Here is a 23,197-nt window from a genome sequence, read left to right as displayed (position 1 = left end):
AGGTGTCCCCAGCCACGTCTTACAGAGGAAACCAGTGTCGCACAGGTGCGCAGCGCAGACGCGCATCTCACCGCCTGGGGGCGAGCGAGAGCTGTGCGGAGGCGAAAGAGAAACCGCCCGCGCCAGGGCCCCCAGGGGGCGGGGAGTCTGCCCAGGCCCCGCCCCCGCGTTGCCGCGGAGCCCGCCCAGGCCCCGCCCATGCGCTGCCTCGGACCCCGCCCACGCTCTCGGCACTTTTCATTGGCCACCGATCGGCGCGAGAGAGTGACGTCACGGCGCCCACCATCCGGAAGTGCGTGCGGGGCTAAGTCGGCGGCGGGCCGGGTGAGTGGGTGGGGCGCGCGCCGCGGGAAGAGGGCGGTGGGACCTTCACGCGCGGGGCCAGTCCCCGGACCCGCGAGCCGGGTGGCCAGACGCTCGCCCGCCCTGGCGCCGGACCCGACGGAGCTGCCGGGCGTCCCCGGGCCCCTCCGTGCCGCGCGGCCGGACCCCCAGGGTCTCACTGAGCCGTTCAGTCCGGCGCCCGGTGTGGAGGCGGGGCCTTGGGGCCGGGCCCCGCGGGATTTCCGAGTGGAGGCGCGGGGGGCGCCGGCCTGCCGTGGGCTGGGTAGGGCGCTGGCGCGTTCCTGGTGGGAGCGCCCGGACACCTGCTTTCCCCCCAGAGGAGCGCTTCTCGCCCGTGTCCGCATCGCCGCTGTGCTGACGGCGAGCGGAGCGGGGCGGGGGACCGGGGCGTCAGGGCCGGCAGGAAAGGGCAGAGGGCGGCCGTCCCGGGACTCACCTGCTTCACGAGGCCCAGGACGTCCCCCGGCCAGAATGTCCGGCGGGGCGGGGGCGAGGCTGGCAGGCACCGGACACCCAGTGTCCCTGCGAGTCTGCCCCGCGGCCCGCCCCTCGAAGGCCTGGGATCGGGAGAGCCGCTGGGAGCCTGGTCCCCGCCCCGGAGACCCCTGGGACCTGCCTCCCACGGGTGCCTTCAGTTTCCCACCCGCACAGGAGACGACCGTCTCTCGGTCGGTAAATAAAATGGCGGGGTGCCCCCCCTCCGTTCCCCGCCACTTTCAAATTCCGCGCGCATGTGTGTGGCAGATGCTGAGGTGCCTGCACCCCTGGCGGCTGAGCGGTGGCCGGGCTGGACTGCGCCTCCTGCAGCGGCATCTGTTCACAATGAAGGTGCAGTCTCCCGAGTTCCAGTCGCTGTTCACGGAGGGGCTGAGGAGCCTCACGGGTGAGGGGCCTGCTGCCTTTTGCTTTGGAAGCCTGTGCAGGGGAGGGGGGCTGTGCACGCGGGGTGGAGGGGGGGTGGGGGGGGCCTGTGTACACCGAGAAGCAGACGGTTCGTGTTCCGGCCACATTGCCGGCTCTCGTTGTTTTGGGCCACGGAAAGAAAGGTAATTCCAAGTGATAGCGAAATCACAAGAGGCAAGACATGACCAGTAAAAAGCATGTTTTTTCTGTGTGCCAAGTACTTACATACAGTACAGGGTCGGGCCACTAGCTTAAACATGCCCATTTTTGCAGGTTTTGCCAAAAGTTGCTTAGATACTGTTTTTTTATAAATTTGGAGATGATACAGGCTTTCCCGGGTGCATGACCCGTTGTGGGTTCCTGGCTTGGGCAGGAAAGAATTTAGAGTCGAGCCGCCTAGAGTTTAGAAGTGAGAGAGAGTTTATGAGTGAAGCGGGGAGACAGCGGGGCTCCCCACAGACTGCAGCCCCTCCCAGTGGGTTTACTTCCTTTAAGGAGGCGCATTTAACGGATTTTCAGGGACAGGGGTGGAGACTTCTCAGAGGATCGGTTATGGGCTTCCCTTGCCAATCTTGGTGGCTCAGGTGCCTGTGTAGCTGCTAATGAGGCGAGGGGTGATGCTGGGTGAGATGAGCCACTTGGGCCCAGCTGGTCTTGTGCAGGGTCTAAGACAGTCTGGTGGGGGTGGGCTTCCGTGACGGTTTCTGTAGTTTTCATCGATCACAGTTCTGCCACATACCCTGCCTCAAAGGAAAAAACCTTTTTAAAAATATACTCTCCATGAAGCCCCTCTTTCTGTTAAGCTCGGCCACCATAACAGTTCCATTCCCGTGTGCGCCAAGCTTGTGTGAGCTGAGTGAGACGGGCGTCGGCCTGCAGCGGGGAGCGGGTACCTCTCGTGATCAGGACGTAAAGATAGCCTCGCCCTGCAGCTTCAACTAACATCACGGAACTGGCCATCAGGAGAGCGTCCCTAGTGGAGTGTCTTTGGGAGGGTTGTTCACTGAGGTCCTCCCTTCCTGTGGGCCTGTCCTCCGATGCCCACAGGAGGCGCTCGGGGGGTCCCGCCAGCTCTCACAGGCTGGAAAACCACGAACCCCGGGTCCTCGGGGAAACACCTTGAAATAAAAATATCTTTCTCATCAGAGTTATTTGCCAAAGAAAACCACGAGCTGCGGATAGCAGGCGGCGCCGTGCGGGACCTGCTGTCTGGCGTGAAGCCGCAGGACGTGGACTTCGCCACCACCGCCACGCCCGAGCAGATGAAGGGGCTGTTCCAGGCGGCCGGCGTCCGCATGATCAACAACAAGGGGGAGAAGCACGGGACCGTCACGGCCAGGGTGAGGGGCGCCGGCAGCCACCGCGCTGCCCGGTCCTGACTTCACAGCTTACATTTCCTGTGACGACCAGCACACCACCCAGGCTCCTGGGAGACAGCCTTCCCGCTCCCCTCCCCTCCCCTCCCCTCCCCTCCCCTCCCCTCCCCGGCAACGCTCCTTCCCACGGCTCCCTCCGCACTACCTGCTGCCTGCAGGTTCCCGAACACCTTTCTGTGCCCTGGTGTTTCGTGTTGATTTCTCAGTTTTCAGGTGGGATCTGTTGACTTGGGGTCCTACTAGGGAGGGAGGGGGATGTGCCACACCAGCCCCGGCGGTTTCTCAGGGCATCGTCCTTGGTGTTGGGTTAAGTCAGCGTCCGGTGCCCCCCTGTGGCCTGTGCACAGCCGCATCACAGGCGTGTTGTGACCACATTTCTGGTGTCACGTGACTGTATGGTCCTTGCAGTTAACAGTATTTTTCTTGGGCATCGCTGTCCGTGTGTGCGCCCCGATGTGTCCTGGGCTGTCACTGCCAGGGTCCTCTCAGTCCACTCCAGCGACCAAGTTTCAGTCCTTGTTCCGGGCCCTCACCTGGACGGCGGCTGCCCCAGCTCCCCTGCGCCAGCTCCCGGAACCTCCTCCTCTCCCTCTTCCACGGCCTGTTCCTGGACGCCTGGCGTTCTTACTTGCTGGCGCCCTCACTCTGGTCTGATGGTTGTGTTAGCTGTGGACTTAGAGCGGGGAGTCCTCGCTCGGAACTGGGACGGCTCTTCCCGGAGCCTCTCGGCCCGGGCGCGCCTCTCCTTCATGGCCTGAGGGTGCTTCCTTCCGGAAGCCTTTGTGGTCTTTCCCTCCCTGGTGTTTTCACTCTCAAGCTGACGGGCCTTGCGTTGCATTTGTTTCTCATGGGCCATACAGCGCCCTGGGTGGGCCTCCCGCGTCCTCACTTCACCCTGGTTCACTGTCTCCCCGGAAACCCCTGTGGCGCTGGGCATGGACCGCGGGGACCAACCTAGTTTTGCCTTCGTCTCCTCTGTCATATTCTCATATCTTCCCCTTTGCTTTCCACAGGTCGCTGTAACTGGACCACCCAGTCTTTCTAGTCTTTTTGCAGATTTTGCCGTCTTGTCAAGTTCCTGATGGTCTTTCCTAGAAAATTTCTTTTGAAAGCTTCCTGCTGTCCTATTTCCCTTAGGGTAGCGTGTAGACAGTGTCTTCCCTTCCTCTGAGCGGTTTCTGTCTTTCCTTTGACTGAAATGGGGAGTCCTGGGCCCTTCCCTGGTGTTGGGTGTCGTCTGGGGTTTGTAAAATACCCGCAGAGTTTATGTCTCTGGGCCCAGTCGCTATCGTAGGGCGTGTCTCTGGGGGAAATCTGCGGAGCCTCCAGTTAGAATAGCCCGCTGTCTGGCGTTTCAAAAACCAAGCGGGGGAGGGGGTGCAGGTCCTGGTCACTTTTTTCACTTCATCTGGTTTTCATTGTGGTGATCACTCCCATGATCCCCTCCGTCTGCCGTCCAAGATGTGTCTGCTCTTGATCGGCCTTTCCAGTGGGCTAACTCTGCTCTGGTGCGGGCGGCGTCCTGGGAGCCCTGTTTTCATAGCAGGTCTCAAAGAGCCTTCACATTTCAAACCCTTTTCTTGCCGCTTCCCTGTGCCTCAGACTCCTGAGTTCTGGAATTCTGAGTGAGACCAGCTGTCCCTAGGGGAGAGTGGGTGAGACAGGAATTCTAGAGCAGCCGTGGAGTGCTCGCTTGGCTCCCAGTTCCTGTGCGGAGATTCCAAGCGCCCGTGTGCATGTGAGACCCTGCGCTGCTCCCTGCCCCGTGTGCTCCCTGCTGCTCCCCTGCCATGTCTGCTCCGTGGCAGGTGCCCTCTGTCCGTCCGCCCCTTCCTCACTGCACTGCAGCCATCTCTCCTCTCACTCGTGCACGTCTGTGCACAGGTCCTGCTGAGTTCTCACGGCTCAGCGCAGGTCACGGTCACGAAGCTACTCGGCTTCTCACCGCTGCAGACGGTCCCTCCAGCCAAGGTGGACGGAGGCCTCCCAGCAGCCTCCTTGGTGAGGGGTGAGCAGCTGCCCGCTGTGCTCCCCGTTTCTCCTCTGTCAGCCCTTCGCTCAGCGGTTACAGTCTGTAACTGACACAGCTCTCTGCACACGGGGTCCGTCAGGAAGGGTTCAGAGAGCAGCCTGGCTTGAAACAGAAGCAGCGGGATCCACTGTTGTGAGGGCTTCTCCCTTCTGTCACATCCCTTGTCCCAGTGGCCGTTTTTGTGTCAGACTCATCTTTTTAGGAAAGTAGCCTGTGGATCCGTCTGTGCATGTCCTGGGTGCCTTTCTGTGTCGGGGTGCCTGTGCGCCCGCCGACTGAGGAGAAAGAACTGCCTGATGTCAGGACTCGCCCTTGTTTCCAACCCATCGGTGAATCTGAAGCCTCATTTTTGAAAACCATGTAATTACAGCTGCATAACGAAAATTTTGAGATCACCACCCTGCGGATTGACGTGGTCACGGACGGGAGACACGCGGAGGTGGAATTCACGACGGACTGGCAGCAGGACGCCGAGCGCCGAGACCTCACTGTCAACTCGATGTTCCTGGGTAACGTGGGGATGTGTTCACCTCGGTCCTTGGTGTGCCCGCCTGGGGAACCCTGATTCCTGGCCGCTCTGCAGCCCGTGCCCGCGAGGCTGCCTCAGAGACCGGGCACAGTGGCTGCATTCGACTGCCGCCCGCCGGCTGTGAAGCAAGGGCACTGCCATCGGCTTCTGTCTGACTCACTCCCTGAGCCTAATGCCCGCAGGGCCGCCCACACCCCAGGTGGCAGGTTTTATCCCGTCTCACGGCTAGTGACGCTCCATTTGTGGATCTGCCACATTGCTTCCCAGTTCCCACTTGTCACTTCTCTCCCCTTCCCCATGAACAGGCTTTGATGGTACTTTATATGACTACTTCAGTGGCTATGAAGACTTAAAGAATAAGAAAGTGAGATTTGTTGGACATGCTAAAAAGAGGATACAAGAAGATTACCTTAGAATTTTAAGATATTTCAGGTAAGAATGTTTAAAATCGATAGTTATTACCAGAATACAGTTCTGGCCATGACATGTACGTAGTCGGTGCACGAAGCGGTGACATCCAAGTGAGTCTCCAGGGGAGACGTAGCCAGGGGTGAATGGGTGAACGGGTGTGGTTTGAGGTCAGTTCTGAGATGCTGTGAAACACGCCAGCGTCGCACAGGCACGTCCCATTAGAAACGTCATTCATTCCCGATGTGACAGGCAGGCCAGCGTTCGGGCTGGGCTGCTCGGGTCGCATTCGGCCTTGTTTGGGCGCCTGGACAAGGGGCCCCTTTCACTCCTCCCCTGTCCCAGCTCAGGGACTGCGCTGGATGCCCCTCCAACTCCCTCGGTGACAGAAGTGGGTGAGGCGGGCGGCCTGGTTCTTGCCAACTTTAAGAAGTTACTCGTATTTTATTGGCTTTCGGGTTTCTCATGTGGAAAAAAGAGAAGGTAGAGAACAGACCATAGGTGGTTGTGTGTGTGTGATTCACTAGGTGGGGAAGCTGCCGGGAGGTTGGAAACAGCTTCCTGGATGGTGTGCCGACAGTGGGATACATGGAGAATTCTGTTTTGTAGGTTTTATGGGAGGATTGTAGACAAACCTGGTGACCACGACCCTGAGACTTTGGAAGCAATTGCGGAAAATGCCAAAGGCCTGGGCGGAATATCAGGAGAGAGGATTTGGGTGGAACTGAAAAAGATTCTGGTTGGAAATCATGTCAGTCATTTGGTTCACCTCATCTACGACCTCGGCGTGGCTCCCTACATCGGTGAGGCCCGGCCGCACGTGTCTGCACTGAGGGGGGTGGAACGCTGGCTCCGCATTCCCTAAGGGCATGTGTTTAGTTCAGCTGAAGAATCCTCAAAGGAGCAGTGGAGTATTTTAAAATAAACTTTGAGGACGAGGTAAGAGTTTTGTCACGGGTGGGGGACAACTCAGACACAGCGTAGGCTAGCGGGACAGTGGCCTCTGCGGCCAGACCGGGGTTTGAATGAGCCTTTGCCACTTGTGGGCTCTGTGATGTGGGTTAGTTCCTCGACTGTTAGTTTCTGAATCTAAACCTGGGGAGAAAGTAACAGCCTCTTTCTAATGAGGCTGGTTTGGTGAGTGAACACATGCAAGGCCCTCAGAGTGGCAGGCAAGGCCCTCAGAGTGGCAGGCATAGCAGCTTTTTAGTAACTTATAATTTACTTTCAGAAAGAACGGGGTTATCTGTGCATCTTGTTTGGGGAAACTTGGGGATAGTTCGAATACAGACAGTTGTTGGAGCAGATGGATGCTCTTTTATTAAATCGTCACCTGTTTCTAAGGCTTTTTGAGAGAGAGAAACATTGGTCTGTTGTCTCCCATACATGCTCGAGTAGGAATTGAACTCGTGTCCTTTTGGTGCACGGGTGATGCTCCAACCAGCCGAGCCCCGCCAGGGCTGGAGGAGTGGGTGTCTTATGGTTGCACGTCAGTGAGTGGCCAAGAGTTTGCATTGGGTTGTGTCCCTTGGGCCTGATCACCATCTCTGCCCCCTGCTCAGCCAGTAAATGGACACAGACGCTTTACAGCTCCCCTCAGTGTGCAGGGCGAGGGGGTGAGGCCAGCAGCCATCGCTAGTCCCTGTGGATGGAGGGCACCAGATTGAACCAACACTGAGTTCTGGCCACGGGCGTTTCTGCCAGCAAAGCAGTGGCTGGTGTAGCGTGTGGGTGTCGTTCACTAAATGTAACCACCGCACAGACGAGTGAAAAATGCTCCTATCCCGAACAGGTTTACCTGCTAATGCAAGTTTGGAAGAGTTTGACAAAGTCAGTAGAAATGTTGAAGGATTTTCACCAAAGCCAATGACTCTCTTGGCCTCGTTATTCAAAGTGCAGGACGACGTCACAAAATTGGATTTGAGGTTGAAGATTTCAAAAGAAGAGAAAAACCTTGGCTTGTTTCTAGTTAAATACAGGAACGACTTAACTAAAGCAACGGATAGTTCCGAACCACTGAAACCCTACCAGGACTTCATTATAGACGTAAGTACATACCAGTCGTGGTCAGTGCAGCCCGTCCTAACAGTAAAGCTAACTTTTTGTTTTTTTAATATATTTTTATTGATTTCCAAGAGGAAGGGAGAGGGAGCGATAGAAGCATCAGTGATGTGAATCATTGATTGGCTGCCTCCTGCACGCCCCACACTGGGGATCAAGCGCACAACCCGGCACGTGCCCTGACCAGGAATCGAACCGTGACCTCCTGGTTCATAGGTCGACACTCAACCACTGAGCCACACTGGCTGAGCAAAGCTAACTTATTAACACGAAGACCCACAACATGTTCTGTGGACTTCATGTATTTTAACAGAATTTCCCACTGAGCATGTATGTAACTCTAGGCTGGGGCCGTTAGCATGCTTTCTAACGTGTGTGGCACTGTCTGATGTTGGCCCTCAGTCCAGGGAGCCCGACGCCGCTGCCCGCGTCTGGGAGCTGCTGAAGTACCAGGGCCAGCCCGGCCTCCTGCGGGACCTGCAGCAGTGGTCCGTGCCCTCCTTCCCCGTCAGTGGCCACGACATCAGGAAGGCGGGCATCTCCTCCGGGAAGGAAATCGGGGCGCTGCTGCAGCAGCTGCGGGACCAGTGGAAGAAGAGCGGTTACCAGATGGAGAAGGACGAGCTGCTGAGTCACATAAAGAAGAGCTGAGTCCGTGGGAGCCGCCCCCAGCAGGACATCTCGGTAAGCCGCTCGTGCCTCGGCCCCAGGAGGCTTGAGAGACTCGAGGAGCGGCTGAAGGCGGCCGAGGGTCTTCATAGAATAAAGCCTTTTACACTCTGCCAGTCGCGTACTTCAGACACGAGGTGAAGGCTGCCTCCCCTTGGGAGCACGGCACGTGGCCTCCCAGCGGTCACAGGAGTGTCCGCTGCTGTCTCACAGCCCTGAACTGGCACCCTCCTGGCACAGCTCCCACTGAGAAGGCTAGTTGCCTTGCTTATCTTAACCTGTGTAGGCTTTAGCTGTACCCTGACATTTCATAACTGGTTTTCCTTTCTGTGTAGCCACTCAGAGCATCTTTGTACTGGCAACAGCCATGTTTCTGTGAAAGCCCGGCTAAGGGGAGGTGTGGAAACCTTTGGTGTAACGGGGCTTCTGCAGGAGGGCGCCCAGACCAGGCCTGTGGGTGCAGGTGTTGGGAAGCACTCGCTGACACACTCAGGACCCACCGCACGGCGTCCCTGCACCCCAGGGGAAGGTGTGCAGGCTTAGCGGTTTCAGGTCTGGGTTCCTCATGAATAACACACTTTAAAGTAGGATATGCGAGTGTTTACTTTAATTAGAGTTTTATTTGCAAGTGTCAGTGAGCGATATGGAACATTCTGAGATGACACCTTAAGGGGCAAATGTCACAGCTGTGTCGCGCCCTCACTGGTTTAGCCTCAGCACGGTGTGCAGAGTGACAGGCAGACACCGGTCCTGGCAGTCATCGGGGCCACAGGAAAGGGTGGGGACGACAGTGTGGAGTTGGGAACGAGGTGGCACGTGCAGGGTGGTCGCTGGCGTTTGTGGGCAAGGCAGTCCACCCGGGTGCACGTTTGGTAAAAGACAAAGTCGGTTTTGGCCTCACATTTTACCCCTTAGTTGAACTTTCCCCAGTGAATTAGGTGAAGCAGCAAAGGACTAGCAAGACCACCACAGTTCACACCAATGGGAAGACGCCCAGTGAACCCCCAGTGTACAAGCAAAGAGGTAGGTGGCGAACCAGCGGAGCGAGACCTTCGTCTCCAAGTTACTTCTTACATTACGCCATCTGCTCACGTAGGCGCTTCACATCACTTAACAGAGAACGTGTTTTAGTTTTGCTCTTAAAATTTACTTGAGAGGTTTTTTCCAATTGACCCTGAACAAAACAGCCTAAGAAGACAGCGTCTGGCCTCCCGGAGGGGACTCACTTGAGCATCTGCTCCTTAGTGGTCTAGGTTCCGATTTCACTTGGAGCAGAACCAGCGGTGTCACAGTTCAGACACTGAGCAAATGCACACAATACTGGATTTTTACTAACAAACACGTGAGAAAATGAAAACTGTATTTTGGGGCTCAAGCTGCCTCTCTCAACTCTAATATTTACAACCAGGACTGAGACACGAGAAGTTGAGAGGAACACAGGCCTGTAAAGGGCTCTGAAGTCCTACCCACTGCCTCAACCCTCAACTGGGACCAGGTGCCTGAGTGTGGCCCTCAGGAGCATGGACCACGTGCTGCTCTGCACGCGGCCTCACAGGGCCACCCTCCAGCAGTGACACGTGCTCTGTGCGGATGGTGTCTATCCATGACGAGCTGCCTGACCCAGGTTGCACAGGGCCCTGGCACACGCTGTGGAGGTGGGCGTTCCTGGAAACCAGGTGTCCTGGCGGCTCTCCCTCGCCCACAGGGCAGTTGAGGCTAAACCTCCGAAGCCCTGTGGCTGAGGCTGCCCCTCCCGGGCCGCTGTGCTGGGGGAGCCAGTAGCGGGTGTTCCCGCAGGGGACTGCCTGGGCCACAGCTTGTGAAGTGCCTGGGGCCCTACCGTGTTTACAAGCAGAGCACGACTTTCTCAGGGCTCAGCTCGTCCTTGGTGTCCGGGATCGTGGGCAGCAGAGCAGAGCGAGTCAAACCCCAAAATTTCTGGGGTAACATGTCCTTTTTGGTGGCTGTGAATTTCCATCCGATGTGGCTGGCACAGACCCTGCACTGGGCGACTGTCCAGGCAAACCTGCAGCGGGAAGGGCGAAGGGAAGGTCAGCCGAGTGGCCATCTCTGTGCCTCCAGCTTAGGGAGAGACGCCGTAGGGCCCTATTCTCAGCATCAGGGAGAACACGGAGCTCTGGTCTGCACGCCCCTCACACCCAGAGTTCCTGCGGGGCACGTGGTCCAGCTCCTGTGTGACCACACAGGTGACCGCCTTGCGGCAGCTGCCCCAGAGGGAGTGCTCTCAGGTGGGCAGTTCTCATGAAACTGAACCTCTTGAAACAGGAAGGCTCCGTCAGAAAGACTAGCCAAGGCCCAGCTGGCGTGGCTCAGTGGTTGAGCACTGACCTATGAACCAGGAGGTCACAGGTCAATTCCCGGTCGGGGCACATGCCCAGGTTGTGGGCTCCATCCCCAGTGTGGGGCGTGCAGGAGGCATCCGGTCAATGATAGTCTCTCATCATTGGTGTTTCTCTTTCTCCTCCCTTCCTCTCTGAAATCAATAATATATATAAAAAGAATACAAGCCATGGTGTTTCTGCTCTTCAGGGAGACACGCCAAACCATGGAATCGCAGCCCTTTCACCCGAGCTTTCCCAAGCTTAGAATTTAGGTTAACACGTTAATTCTAGTTTTAGTCCTTGGCTAAAAAGGGTGTTAAGCCGACTGCCATGGTTCTAGCAGTAAAACCACTAATTCCTGCTCAGCTCATTTTGTCCAAAAAAGAAAGGCTGACCCAGATGTGGCAGAAAAGACATACTCGGGCCCTTGAAGAGGATGTGGCTGAGGGACCCCCCGGGCTCCCAGGTGGAGGCTGCCGGGTGGCAGGGACAGGTACCCGCAGGGCCACCCACCTCCTCCCCACCCCACATCAGGGAGCCGATGCAAGGACAGCCCAGGCACCAGCCCCTCCCGGCGTGAAGGGCATGTAGAGAGAACCATTCATTCCATGGTCTACTTCGGGCTGTAACTCCAGCAATGCTACTTAGAAATCTCTGTCCCCAGTCACGGCAAAGCCGAAAGGAAAAGTCCCCAGGACATTACCCAGGAAACCAGCTGTGCTGCGTGGACGGCCGGCCTATCAGGTTCAGGTTGGAGGCCTTGTACACGGTCAGCGTCTCGTGCACATACCCGTGGGGGTTCACGTAGGCCGCCATGGGCCCACACAGGGACAAGCTGCAACAGACGGCACAGGGTCAGTCAGCACATGGGGAGGGGCAGCCTCATTCCAGCAGACTTCTTATGGGTTGACCAAGAAGCGAGGCTACAAGAGCTACGATTTCTGACCCGTTAGCTTTACATGAAAGCAGAGCCTTAGAGTGACAGCAGGAGCTGGCAGCCCGCCCAGGTTATTCAGCCTACGCTTCTCCATGTTGGCCAGAGGACCAGCGCTAGCCTCAGCCCTGCTGCAGACAACGCCGTGAGGGCACAGCATTGCTCCTGGCGTGGCAGTCAGTGCAGCCAGGGTGCCTCCCCGGCTGGCCCGTCACTGCAGACAGCAGTTAGGAAAGCGGCATACACGGTTCAAACACTCCCTCAGCACCGGGCCAGGTCAGAGCATCCCTGCTTGATCGGGGACAAATGTGGCAAAACGATGTTTAACAGGACGGACTGTGATGCCTGAGGCGTGGTAGGTCCTTCCCATATCCTAGGCCCGTGGTCGGCAAACTGCGGCCCCTCGAGTGTGGCTCTTCCACAAAATACCATGTGCGGACGCGCACGTACAGTGCGGTTGAAACTTCACGGCCACATTCAAGGGGCCAAAGAGCCGCATGTGGCTCATGAGCCGCAGTTTGCCGACCACTGTCCTAGACCAGTGGTTCCCAACCTTCTTTTGGCCACGTCCCACCTAAGCATCTCAAATCCTGCCCCCCGTGACACAGAATTCTTATTCAAAAAGTGAGCTCCTATTCACGAGGAGGAAGCCTAAAAGGCCATTCACTTGATCTAAAGAAGCTTCCAAAGAACATGGCATGAAAGAGACAAAAGAACGAAAGGACAGTTGAAGTACTGAGAATGAAATTACTAAGAAATTGTTAAAAAATAATATGAAATGATATGAAAAAAACAGCAAATAAAGTTTCAAAACATAATAGAGAACAAAAAATGCATAAATAGGTCACAACATATATACTGTATATGAAGCCCCTAGAACAGTGGTCGGCAAACTGCGGCTTGCGAGCCACATGCAGCTCTTTGGCCCCTTGAGTGTGGCTCTTTCACAAAATACCACGTGTGGGCACGCATGTACAGTGCGATTGAAACCTCGTGGCCCATGCGCAGAAGTCGGTATTTTGTGGAAGAGCTACACTCAAGGGGCCAAAGAGACGCATGTGGCTCGCGAGCAGCAGTTTGCTGACCACTGCCCTAGAACCATAAAGAGATGCAAAAAAATTCAGTTAATAACTCATTCTCAAATTGCCTATTTAAAAATCAAACTGCCCCCGAGGTGTGTGCCCCATGCTGGGAACCGCTGCCCTAGAACACAGATCCCAGCAGGGACTGAGGCAAGACGTCGGCTCTGCTGCTTGTCCCTGAGCTGGGGCTGAGGGAGCCCGCCGCCCCTCACGGTTCACTTGCTGAGGAACTAGAGGTGGCGTGTACAGGCAGCGGAAATAGTTTTGACAATAACTGTTAAGACAGCTGGGAAAATGTACTCAGAAGTTTACTAAAAATGTAATAAATATCTCACCTGAATATTTCATTTTTGGTTGTTATTTTTGTTTCCTGACATTGTTTACAGCACAGAGACGTACACTGGAAAATTAAGAGGAGGTTAGTGGGGAAATGCGCTCACATGACGACGCGATGACACAGGTCACAGACACCCCCAAGGAGCCCGAGTGCTTCCTAACCCCTCCTCCTGGCTGAGAGGCTGACACCACCGGTGCTCAGAGTCCACACCGAGCGGACACAGGGGTCCACGGCCCAGGAAGGCAAACAGCTGGAGCTCCCACGACCCCAGGGAAACACTCAGGTTGTACTGTCCCCTCCAGTCCTCACTGCAGGCCTGTGCCGCCTGCAGGCGCCGGGTGGGACCCCAGAGCCACGCGCTCCCGCTGCCTCGCGCTGGGGGTGCTTGCCCACCTTGTTCATGATGTCCAGTTCGCAGCGCAGCCGCTGGACAGCACTGCCGATCTTCAGCAGCTGGATCCTCAGCACGTCGTCGATGGGAAGACAAGCAGCTACTCTGTAAGAAAAATCTTGGAGGCGTGGCGGGTTTTCACGGGTTAAACTTGGGAAGCGGTGTCTTGAAATCCTCCTCTAGGGTTTCCAGAGGACACTTCACACCTCACAGCCGCTAAAGCAGACCAGCTACCCCGCGTGCCCTCTCCTCTCGGGGAGGTTTACAATGCAGCTTTCCTGCCTTGTTCCTCTAAGGGCCTTCTTTAGATTAAACAAGGAGTTTATTTGCTAAGAGACCAGAAAAACGGCTACACAGCACCTATCAGAGCACAGGGTGACGTGTGCAGGTCCCGGAGCAGGGTCCTGTCAGCCAGCTCGCCTCCAGGGGAGGGAATGGAGCAGGGACAGCAGCCTGGGCTGCTCGGGAGAGCCTCGTGGGAAACGGGGTTCCCAGCATTTCACCTGTCATCCCACTTCCTAAATGCACTCGTCTTTAAAGACTCAAAGCAAAAGAAATGTACGTCCTTCTCGAAGCTGATAGAAACACTAGTTAAGAAGCCGAATGTGTTTGGTTCCATTCAATAAACATTTCCTACCTATTGGATTTGAAGGGAGAGAGTCATCTTTCAGGTTTTCATCCCATTCCCGCAGCTGCTGCTTGATTCTGTCCATTAACGTTTCCTGTAAACACAGGAGCCCTAATGAGGCTCAGGCATTTACAATCACTGTGCTCTTCGCAGCTCCGAGAACACGCACACACTCCTCGCTAGTGAAACCTGCGTTCCAGCTCAGCGTCTGTTTCTCCTGGGGGATGACCCAAGCCCCAGCTGGGCCTGGCAGCTGCCACCCTGGGCTCTGGGTCTGGCAGGCGCCCACCCTGGGCTCCGGGGGCACCAGCCTCCTCTCCTGCCCAGGAAGCCTTTCCTGCCTCCACCCGGGATTGAGGCCGTGAGCTGCAGGCACTTTCACACGCAGGAGCGAGCGCTCACCGCCCCTTCACAGTGTGCGCACAAAGCCCAGGTGTTGGGTGTTGGGTGTTGGCTGTGAACTGGTCTCCTTCACGGCTGTGCAAGTGCTAAGAGCTCAGCACCTACTGTGGAGCCCCAGGTGGGACTTGTGGGCACTGTGCCTCCCAGGAACAGGGACCGTGTGGAGTGTGGACTGGGTGCCAAGCGCAGCAGCCACACTGCCCCATGTTACACACCCCAGTGATTTGCCCCAAACCTGAGAGAAAGGGACAGAAACCACGCTTTGCACACAGTCTGTGTCCACAAACCCAGATTCCTCTACCTGTTCTGACAGCCTGTCGTGGGGGTTTTGCATCAGCGGGGGGTGGGGGGTGGTGCTGGGCATTAAACGTAAGCAGAACCACTGTGGATGTGACCGAGAGCACACCAACTAGGGACCAGGAGACACATGTTAATATACTGGCTTAGAAAAGTCCGAAACACTGTTAAAGGACTCTTTAATTTTCTAACTGTAACTACCATGTGACCCAACAAAATGTCAAAGGCTTGATGAACCCTAAACCAGTGATGGCGAACCTTTTGAGCTTGGCGTGTCAGCATTTTGAAAAACCCTAACTTAACTCTGGTGCCGTGTCACATATAGAAATTTTTTGATATCTGCAACCATAGTAAAACAAAGACTTATATTTTTGATATTTATTTAATATATTTAAATGCCATTTAGCAAAGAAAAATCAACCAAAAAAAATGAGTTCGCGTGTCACCTGACTGGTCTAGACCATCTCCGTATCTGGTCCTGAGGTCACCAGGCCTAAGGAACCAGGAAAGGCCCGGCCCGTGGCTCCATGCTGAGCATCGACCTATGAACCAGGAGGTCACAGTTCGATTCCTGGTCAGAGCACACGGCTGGGTTGCGGGCTCGATCCCCAGTGTGGGGCATGCAGGAGGCAGCCAATCACTGATTTTCTCTCATCACTGATGCTTCTATCTCTCCCTCTCCCTTCCTCTCTGACATCAATAAAAATATATTTTTTAAAAAAACAAGAAACCAGGAAAAGCAAAAATCCTACACATGACAGGCACAGCCTCTGCAGGAATCGGTCGCCTGCCTGTTCTCAAATGCAGGGAACGGCCCAGCCTGAGCGTGCGACACGGTGAGCACAAGCCGTGTTTTCTTCTAAGGCCTGGGGTGTGGCGCGGCTCACCCAGAAGCAGGAAGCTGAAGGTGAGTCACTTACCGCGTCATACAAGGAATACAGCCAGCGGGGCCACGAGGTCAGATTTGCACAATGAAATTTTCTCTGAAACCAGAAAGAAGTCACTTGGTAGTGATCCCACACAACAAAGAGACCCCGTGCCTGGGAGCGGTTAAGGCCAGGCCTGGGTCAGGCCCCCTCGATGCCGCCCCGGCCTTGTGGCCTGAACAAGCCGTGGGCCCCCAAAGCTGAGAGCAGGGTCTCGGCTCCCCAAACCCGTCCAGGAGCCCGTGTCCCGTCGGGGTGTGCTCCACACAGCGACTTCAAGGGACCCTGCCATCGCCCTGCTTGCTAGAGCCACCAGGGGAGTGAGGGGCCGCCTCCGGCTGAAAGCACACAGCTGCCCGCTGCCTGCGAACCTGCAGCGTCAGCACTGCCACCCTCCAGAGCCTCGTTCATGGCTGCGGGAATCTGGGAGCCTCCCAGTGACAACTTCCCACAGGAATCTTCTAGACACCGGGACCGAGACACGGACTCCCAAGGTCAGTGCGTCCCCAGGAACAAGTCACGAGCCGATGCCTCCCCCACTCCCCACCAGCTGCAAGGGAGTCCTGCAACGGGGTGCATTCACCCCCAAGAACAGGAGGGTGGTGCACACTGACCCGGCCAGAGGCGCTTCATGAACAATCCTACGCATTTACATCAAAATTAAACCTTCACTACGCTCTTGGACACAGGGTAAGGGACGGTCAACGCAGGGTTTATCAGGTTACAATGCAAACTTTCCAGGTTTTTAAGAGGTACATCTCAAAAGCCAATTTACTCTGATTTAGAATCTAGCGATCTTTCCTGCAGGCAGAAAGCATAAATACTATTTCTACTCAGAACGGAGGCATCTCGCGAATGAGTAGAAACAGGCTTCACCCGCTGTTTTTCTCAGAGAAAGAACGGTTTAGCCAAAGGACACGCGCCTGCGTCTCCTGCTGACGCGTGGACGTCAGCCCTCACCTTCTGGTACTTCTGCCACCACGTGTGTGAGCGCCGGTCCTCCCGGGAGGCGGGCGTGGCCGGCACCATCCGGCACTTGTTGAGGGACTCGAGCTGCACGGCGGCCATGGTGGAGGGCAGCACGCACTCGGGCAGGATCTGCACCTTCGCCTGCTGGATTCTGGGAGCGAGGACCAGGCGCGGGGTCACTTTTAAGGTGAACTAACTCAAACTAAACAAGAGGCTAATTTTCAATACTAAGGTTTTCAAAATTTTCTTTTTTAAAAAACATTCATCAAATGCTGATGTTAAGATACAGAAGTTTTTCAAACATACTATATTTCATAAATCATACCAAAGTTCAAACCAAAGATAACCTAAGGAATGGATTTTCAATCTCAGGGTGGAATGGAAAGGAAGATTTTTACATTTCAGGAAAATATGCAGTCTATAAATGAAACCAAGTTAAAAAATCAACACGTAATCAACTACTGTTGCGTATCCTGATGCTTGTAAATTAATTTATTAGACACCTGCCGTCCCATCTCCCCTTTCCCTCCAATCATCCACCCTGAGGAGGGGGAGAAAAAAGAACGGAAAACAAGACCCCGTGCATGGGGAGGAGTTGAAAAGACCAGAGAAGTACTTGCAGTCCTAACTTCCATGTGCATTTCTTTTCTCATCAAACGTTTAACTTGAACGTGCAAAGAATCAAAATACACATGATGTTTTTTTACTTAAACATACTTCAACTCTCACGACAGCAAAGCCCCATTTCCAGAAGGCTACTTGAGAGGGGCCCTTGCGGGGAACGCCGCCCACAGGAGGGCTGTGCCGAGCCGTCTGCTTGGGGGCCTGCAGGCTCTGCCAGGAGGAGGCGCCAGTGCACCCCGTGCTGGTGCTGGGCGAGGCGCAGGCAGGCCGACAGGTCAAGCAGCACATTGAGCGCTGCACGGAGTTCAGAACCCTGGGTACCAGGCTCAGGGTCTGCCGTGTCCCGTGTCAGCCACTCACCCACACAGACAGCCTCGCCCGCAAGCGTCTCCGCGGGGGCCTGACACCACCCGGGAGACCCTGCCCACGCAGCTTGCCCAGCCTGGCTGCATGCTCCTCAGGTGGATATGCCTTGACCTGCGTCAGAGATAATGGTCTGCTGCCCTCTTGTGTTCAAATCCCCAGTGTGGGGCGTGCAGGTTTTTCCACAATCAAAAGTCACTGATACCAAGACAGGCTCAGAAATGCACTCCCCCAAGTCAGTTTCCATTACGGTTCCTGGAACAGTGCTCACTAATAATCAATATTTTATGCGCATGAGGCCAGGAAGCACTGTGAGAATGGAGTGTTAGTGCTCAGGGTCTCAGGTGGGCCCTCAGGACACACTTGCACCCGCTCGGGCGAAAGGTGTGGGCCTAAGTGTGGAGGCAAAAGTGTCAGCCATTGTCCTCAAGCAGCTCACCCCCCGAGGGAGACAGACAGACGTCCTGTGACAGCGCCGTGTGCTCAGCGTGTGTGTCCACTCAGTGAGTCCTGGGCAGAACCCAGAACCTGCATCCTTCTCCACAGGTGAGTCCCCTGTGCCAGAGTCCGGGCCACGCCCACGAGGTATGCCCGCAGCGATCAGAACAAAACGTTTGTGTGTGTGTGTGTGTGTTAAAAAGGATAAATTGGCCGAAACCGGTTTGGCTCAGTGGATAGAGCATCGGCCTGCGGACTGAAGGGTCCCAGGTTCGATTCCGGTCAAGGGCATCTACCTTGGTTACGGGCACATCCCCAGTAGGAGATGTGCAAGAGGCAGCTGATCGATGTTTCTCTCTCATCGATGTTTCTGACTCTCTATCTCTCTCCCTTCCTCTCTGTAAAAAATCAATAAAATATATTAAAAAAAAAAAAAACATAAATTAAGGTGGACTGGATTTTTAAATGAGTTTAGATTCCTTGTAAGGGCTGAGCCAAGTAACTGGTGAAACAGAATATCCACAATTCCTCAACGTCAGAAGGCCTGTGAGCCTCTGAGCTCCACCCTTTCTCTGCCCAGAGCCATGCCCAATGGCACTGCCCTGTGGGTCTGCCTACTGCCCTGACCTCCAAGGAGCTCCGTCCCGGGGACCCTGGGGGAGGGGCTCCCAGGATGGGCATGAGGCAGGCGCTCAGGCTGCTACAGTTTTACAAACATCCTGGGTGGCTGATGCACAGCAAACTTGGGAACCACTGGCCACAGCTTCCAGAGAACTAGTCAAAGGTTAGGGAGTTGGAAGGTGAGGGGAGTAAAGAAATATGAGAAGCACAATACACATCATTTGGAGACGTCTGTTTAGCTCTGAGGGGCGGCGTCTCTTACCCATCCGACTGTGTTCGCAGCTCCAGGACCTTGAACCTCTGTCTCCCGACGGCTTTCACTTTCACCACCTCGATTCCAAAATCCTGCTCTTCCCGGTAGGCATAGATCTCCGCGGTGGTTCCGAACTGCGCCTCCCTCTCCTGTGCGTTGCTTCCAGGCAGATTTCAGAAGGAAACCGTTGGAACATTTAATTTTTAAATACGCAAAGCTGACGAGAGCAATGCACAGGGGAAAGCAACTTACAGGAATCGACCCTCACTGCAAAGCCACTTGCATGCTGCCGGGGATGCGGCTATAGGAGGCGGCCTCGCCACGTAAGTGGGAGCACACGTAGGAAAAGAACAGGCTTCCCGTCCCGGAGAGCGACCAGGGCTCACAGTGACCCCCTCGGCCCCTAGCAAACGCTCCTTTGCTCCGCAGCCCTCAGTCCTGCTGCGGGTTTGCCAGCACACTGCGCTGGGGTGGGACTTCCGCTCCTTCCCGCCCCACCGCCCGCTTCCTGCAGCTGCCACAGGACTCCTGAATCCAGCTGCAGCTAACCCCGGCCCGTAATGGACGCCTCGGGAACTGAGAGCAGCCGTTCTTTTGCACAAGTCACCCTTGACATAGAATGCAAAGGCCCTTTCTCTTCCACGCAGGCTGGCCTCACAGGCAAGGTTCTAGAGCCGTGGAGGCTCACCTGTGCGCGAGCACGGCGAAGGTCCGGTCCTTCTGGATCAGGTTGCGCACCATGCTGACCTCCTGCGGGCTGAAGAGCTGCAGGGGCAGCGTCTGCCCCGGGATGAGGATCATCGCCACCTGCGGCAGCACCGGGATCACCTGGCAGCTGTCGTCATCATGCAGGGTCCGGCCGTGGAACTCCTCCATGTCAGCCCCCAGGTACTGCGGGCAGACACAGTCGTCACGTGGCGTCAGCACACGCATGCAACAGACTCACACCAAACCCAGGGAAACATACACAGAGGGCACTAACTTTTCTTAAATAATAGTGACCTTGGGCATCAGCATCCCCCATGAGAGTCTAGTTCTGGCTCTTAGAATTCCAAGACCATTTTTCTAGTTCAGAAGACTTTATTTGCCTGAGATCAGAACATCTCTGCCCAAACATCACACACGACCGGTGAGAGGCCAGGGGGGTAAGCAGCGCCCAGTGCCCCGTGGTGCAGAGAGTAAGTAACTTAGTGCCTCCCGACCAGCAGAATCACACACCGAGGGGGGACCACTCCTCAAAGGGTGAGCAGGACGAGGGTGAGACTGCTGGCAAGTCCCAGGGAGCGCGCCTGTGGCCACAGCCCACGTCCCACCCGGCTCTGCTGTGAGCAGCGCTAGCCAGGCTCCGCCCGGTCCCTCCGCTGAGAACTGCAAGTAGCCGTACGCACGTACCGTATGCGATGTTGGCAGACTGGTGTCAAAGTTTATGACACTTGGCTTTTTGGCATCTTTGCTATCCTGGTCTTCCACTTCCATTTCAAGTTCATCTTCCTCCTCGTTCTCTGCTGTGAAAGAACATTGTGAGAAGAAACCAGATACGTGAGCACAAGCCGACGGGTGACAATGTCCGAGCCGCGCTCCCTCCCGCAGGCACAGTCCTTTTGCGGTCTGAGCCTGGGAGGACAGGGCTCTGGTCCCACTCAGGCCTGGCGATCCCTGCAGATGGTGAGGAGGCCGCAGGGCCGGGGTCTGGCCCAGGCTCTGCCTCTTACTATTGCTTTTGGCCAAACTTTTAGAAAAGTTTAAAGTTTACAGAAAAGTTGGGCTCCTGTACTCCTCACATCCATTTCCAGAGCTAACGTGTCCCCCGAGGAGTCGGCTGGCTCCTGTCCCCTGTATCTGGGTTTCCTTGGTTTGTACTAACGTCCGCTCATGGCTCCAGGTCCCACCCAGGAGGCCGCGTTACAGTCACTGTCTCCCTGGCCTCGCTGGCTCCTCCCTCTCCAGCTGGAGTTCTGTCGGGCATCCTGTTTGATGTTGTTTGATGCGTCCTCATGACTAGACCAAGGTTCTGGGAGGAAGACTCCCGAGGTGAAAGGCCACCAATGTGACTGATCAACACAGTAGAGCCGACCGACCACCCAGCCGAGGTCGTGTCTGTAGGGCTTCTCCACGATGACCTTCCTGTTGGAAGAACACACTTGGCCCAGCCCCCACTGCAGGGGTACGGGGTCCCCTCCTTAAAGGGGCCTCTGCACACACTGCTGAAATCCTTCTGTGTGAGAGACACGCAAGACAACTCATTCCAGCTGGAATGATTAAACGTGAGTTTCCTCATCTGAAGAGTGACAGGAATGAGTAAGAATCTGTAAGGTTCTTTCAAACTTTCTCTTTAATGATCCTACAGGAAACAGGAAGGAGGGGAGACCCACTAATGACCGCACATTCCCAGGCGGAAGGACTTTCACAGCAGTGACTCACCTCCCTGGCTATCACTCGCTATCGGAGAATGAAATGTCTGCAAGCATCTTCATACCGATTTTGCTTTGAAATTTTAAAGCTTGCGTGCAACATAAAACATTTTAAAAGGAATGTCTCAGAAAGCTTTCCCCACACAGAACTTGTGAGTTATGAAAGCGAAGCTGACCTACTTTAAACCCTGACGTCACTAACAAGAGGTATGAAAGTTAGAAGAAGCTGCACGGAAGAGGTGCTCATCTCTCAAATGGGGTCTGTCCTCCTCCTGCCAGCCGCCAGCCACGGCGACTCCTTCCTCTACCAGGGCTGCTCCACTGGGGGGGTGGGGGTGGGGGGCTGTGCCCCTCCGGGGACTTGGGAAACATCTGAGGCTCTGAATCTAATTCCTTGTGTTTACAATCCTGACAGCACGGCTTCCGCCGGGCCTGTGGAGAGGCCCACACGCTGCACCAGAGAAAGTCGAGCAGGTCGCTACTAGCCCAGCGGCTGGACTCCATGGTTTTAAAGTTTACATTTTAGCTATTCTGACTTCCAGTCTCCAAATGATTTCCTTACATATACAGGGTGTTCCCCCCAAAAATGTATAGACACTTGAAATAATTATTAATTCCAATGGGTTAAATCTGAAAAGGAAGAACCATGGAATTAATCATTATTCCAAGTGTGTAAGCATTTTTCAGGGACACCCTGTGGTTTCCTCTCTCATAAGGCTGAACCCCACTTCCCCTATGGGGCGGTTTATCGGCCAGTGTTTCCTTGGCCAAGATAGATTCTTTGCAGCTTAGTTAACTATTTCCTTGGCACTTAAAGAGGATTATTCTTTGAAACAACTCATAGTGCATGGGGTTATGGACAACCCAATGCTTCCTTACAAATAATGCCCATAGCAAAGGGAACATCTGTTACACTTTCAACAATAAAGATAACTTTTTTAAATTTCCAGAAGATTCAGAAAAGCACTATGATCGCATCTACAAGCTCCCTGGGCCTCTCCCTGATTTCTGGACAAACCCCAACTGTCGGGAACCAGCGGAGTGAAGTCCGTGGCGGGGTCACGCAGGAGTCATCCTCCCGGGCCCTCCGGGCGGGGCAGGTGCCGACCGGGCTGATGGCGGCTCCCGGTGCACAAATTACCCTCCAAGCACAGCTTTCCTGGAGCGACGGAATTACCCCCCCCCCCCCCCCCCCCACCCAACCTAGCTGCATGCGATGCAGGCACCCAACCACCTCTCCCTCCCTCTCCCCCTCCCGACCCACCGGCGGGCCTGAGCTGGCCCCGCCCCGCCCAGGGCCCGCGCCTCCAGACGCCCCGCGCCCCCTCCCGCGCCCCCGGTGGCCCTGGTCACCGTCACACTTCCAGGAGGGCCAGGCCGAGCGCCGCCTCCTCCCCCTCCCACCCGGCACCGCGGGGGCCGCGCGGGCGTCTCCGAGGGACTGGGCGCCGGGAGGGCAGTCGGCCCCGCACGCAGCGGGTTTGCACAGTCAAAGCGCGGGCCCGGCCGTCCCTGCACGAAGCCGCCCGGTCGCCACCGGCAGTGACAGTGCGGCCGGGGCCCGGCGGAGACGTGCGCGCTCGGGGCACGCGGGCTGTCACCCCGGAGAGAGCCAGGTGGTGACGGCCGCGGCCCGGCCCCCGCGCCCCGCCCGGCCTCGCCCAGCCCCGGACCCCAGCCCCGAGCCCCGCCCCAGGCGTCCCCCGCGCCAGCCCGCGGGCTCCGGACACGCGCCCGCAGCCCCGCGCCGCCCCGCGCCGCCCTGGCCCGACCCGGCGGTTACCAGGCAGCAGCGGCAGGTGGTTGCCCATGTCGTGCGCAGCGTCCTGCGGGTCCCCCTCGCCCGCCATGTCTGT

At 56.1% G+C, this 23,197-nt stretch overlaps 2 protein-coding genes across 5 annotated transcripts; one reads left to right on the top strand and one right to left on the bottom strand.

The window, feature by feature from the left end:
• The first annotated feature begins 297 nt into the window (after positions 1-297).
• On the top strand, positions 298-14,030 carry TRNT1 (tRNA nucleotidyl transferase 1). Of its 2 annotated transcripts, none has more exons than XM_070391413.1 (8): positions 298-324; positions 1,090-1,228; positions 2,395-2,588; positions 5,027-5,165; positions 5,491-5,617; positions 6,203-6,396; positions 7,386-7,639; positions 8,057-8,436. In XM_070391413.1, the coding sequence occupies exons 2-8, from the start codon at positions 1,090-1,092 to the stop codon at positions 8,303-8,305; spliced, it is 1,296 nt and encodes a 431-aa protein (XP_070247514.1). In that variant the 5' UTR covers positions 298-324; the 3' UTR covers positions 8,306-8,436. The 2 variants fall into 2 exon arrangements, with proteins under 2 accessions (XP_070247514.1, XP_070247513.1); XM_070391412.1 differs by lacking the exon at positions 298-324 and adding an exon at positions 13,068-14,030 and having other exon boundaries at positions 476-1,228; positions 8,057-8,338.
• On the bottom strand, positions 8,909-23,197 carry CRBN (cereblon). 3 transcript variants are annotated; one of them, XM_070391415.1, is made up of 11 exons: positions 23,125-23,197; positions 20,323-20,435; positions 19,619-19,821; positions 18,940-19,089; positions 16,623-16,782; positions 15,657-15,719; positions 14,047-14,131; positions 13,412-13,527; positions 13,017-13,081; positions 11,369-11,500; positions 8,909-10,349 (listed from the first exon to the last, which is right to left on the bottom strand). In XM_070391415.1, the coding sequence occupies exons 1-11, from the start codon at positions 23,189-23,191 to the stop codon at positions 10,169-10,171; spliced, it is 1,335 nt and encodes a 444-aa protein (XP_070247516.1). In that variant the 5' UTR covers positions 23,192-23,197; the 3' UTR covers positions 8,909-10,168. The 3 variants fall into 3 exon arrangements, with proteins under 3 accessions (XP_070247516.1, XP_070247517.1, XP_070247518.1); XM_070391416.1 differs by having other exon boundaries at positions 20,323-20,432; positions 23,125-23,196; XM_070391417.1 differs by lacking the exon at positions 23,125-23,197 and adding an exon at positions 20,795-22,443 and having other exon boundaries at positions 20,323-20,432.

Source organism: Myotis yumanensis, unplaced genomic scaffold, assembly GCF_028538775.1.
Source record: "Myotis yumanensis isolate MYYU_CA2020_CCGP unplaced genomic scaffold, mMyoYum1.0.hap1 SCAF_14, whole genome shotgun sequence".
In the NCBI taxonomy this organism is placed as follows: Eukaryota; Metazoa; Chordata; class Mammalia; order Chiroptera; family Vespertilionidae; genus Myotis; species Myotis yumanensis.
The sequence above is the reverse complement of the archived record's forward strand: the minus strand, read 5'-3'. Positions and strand labels throughout refer to the sequence as shown.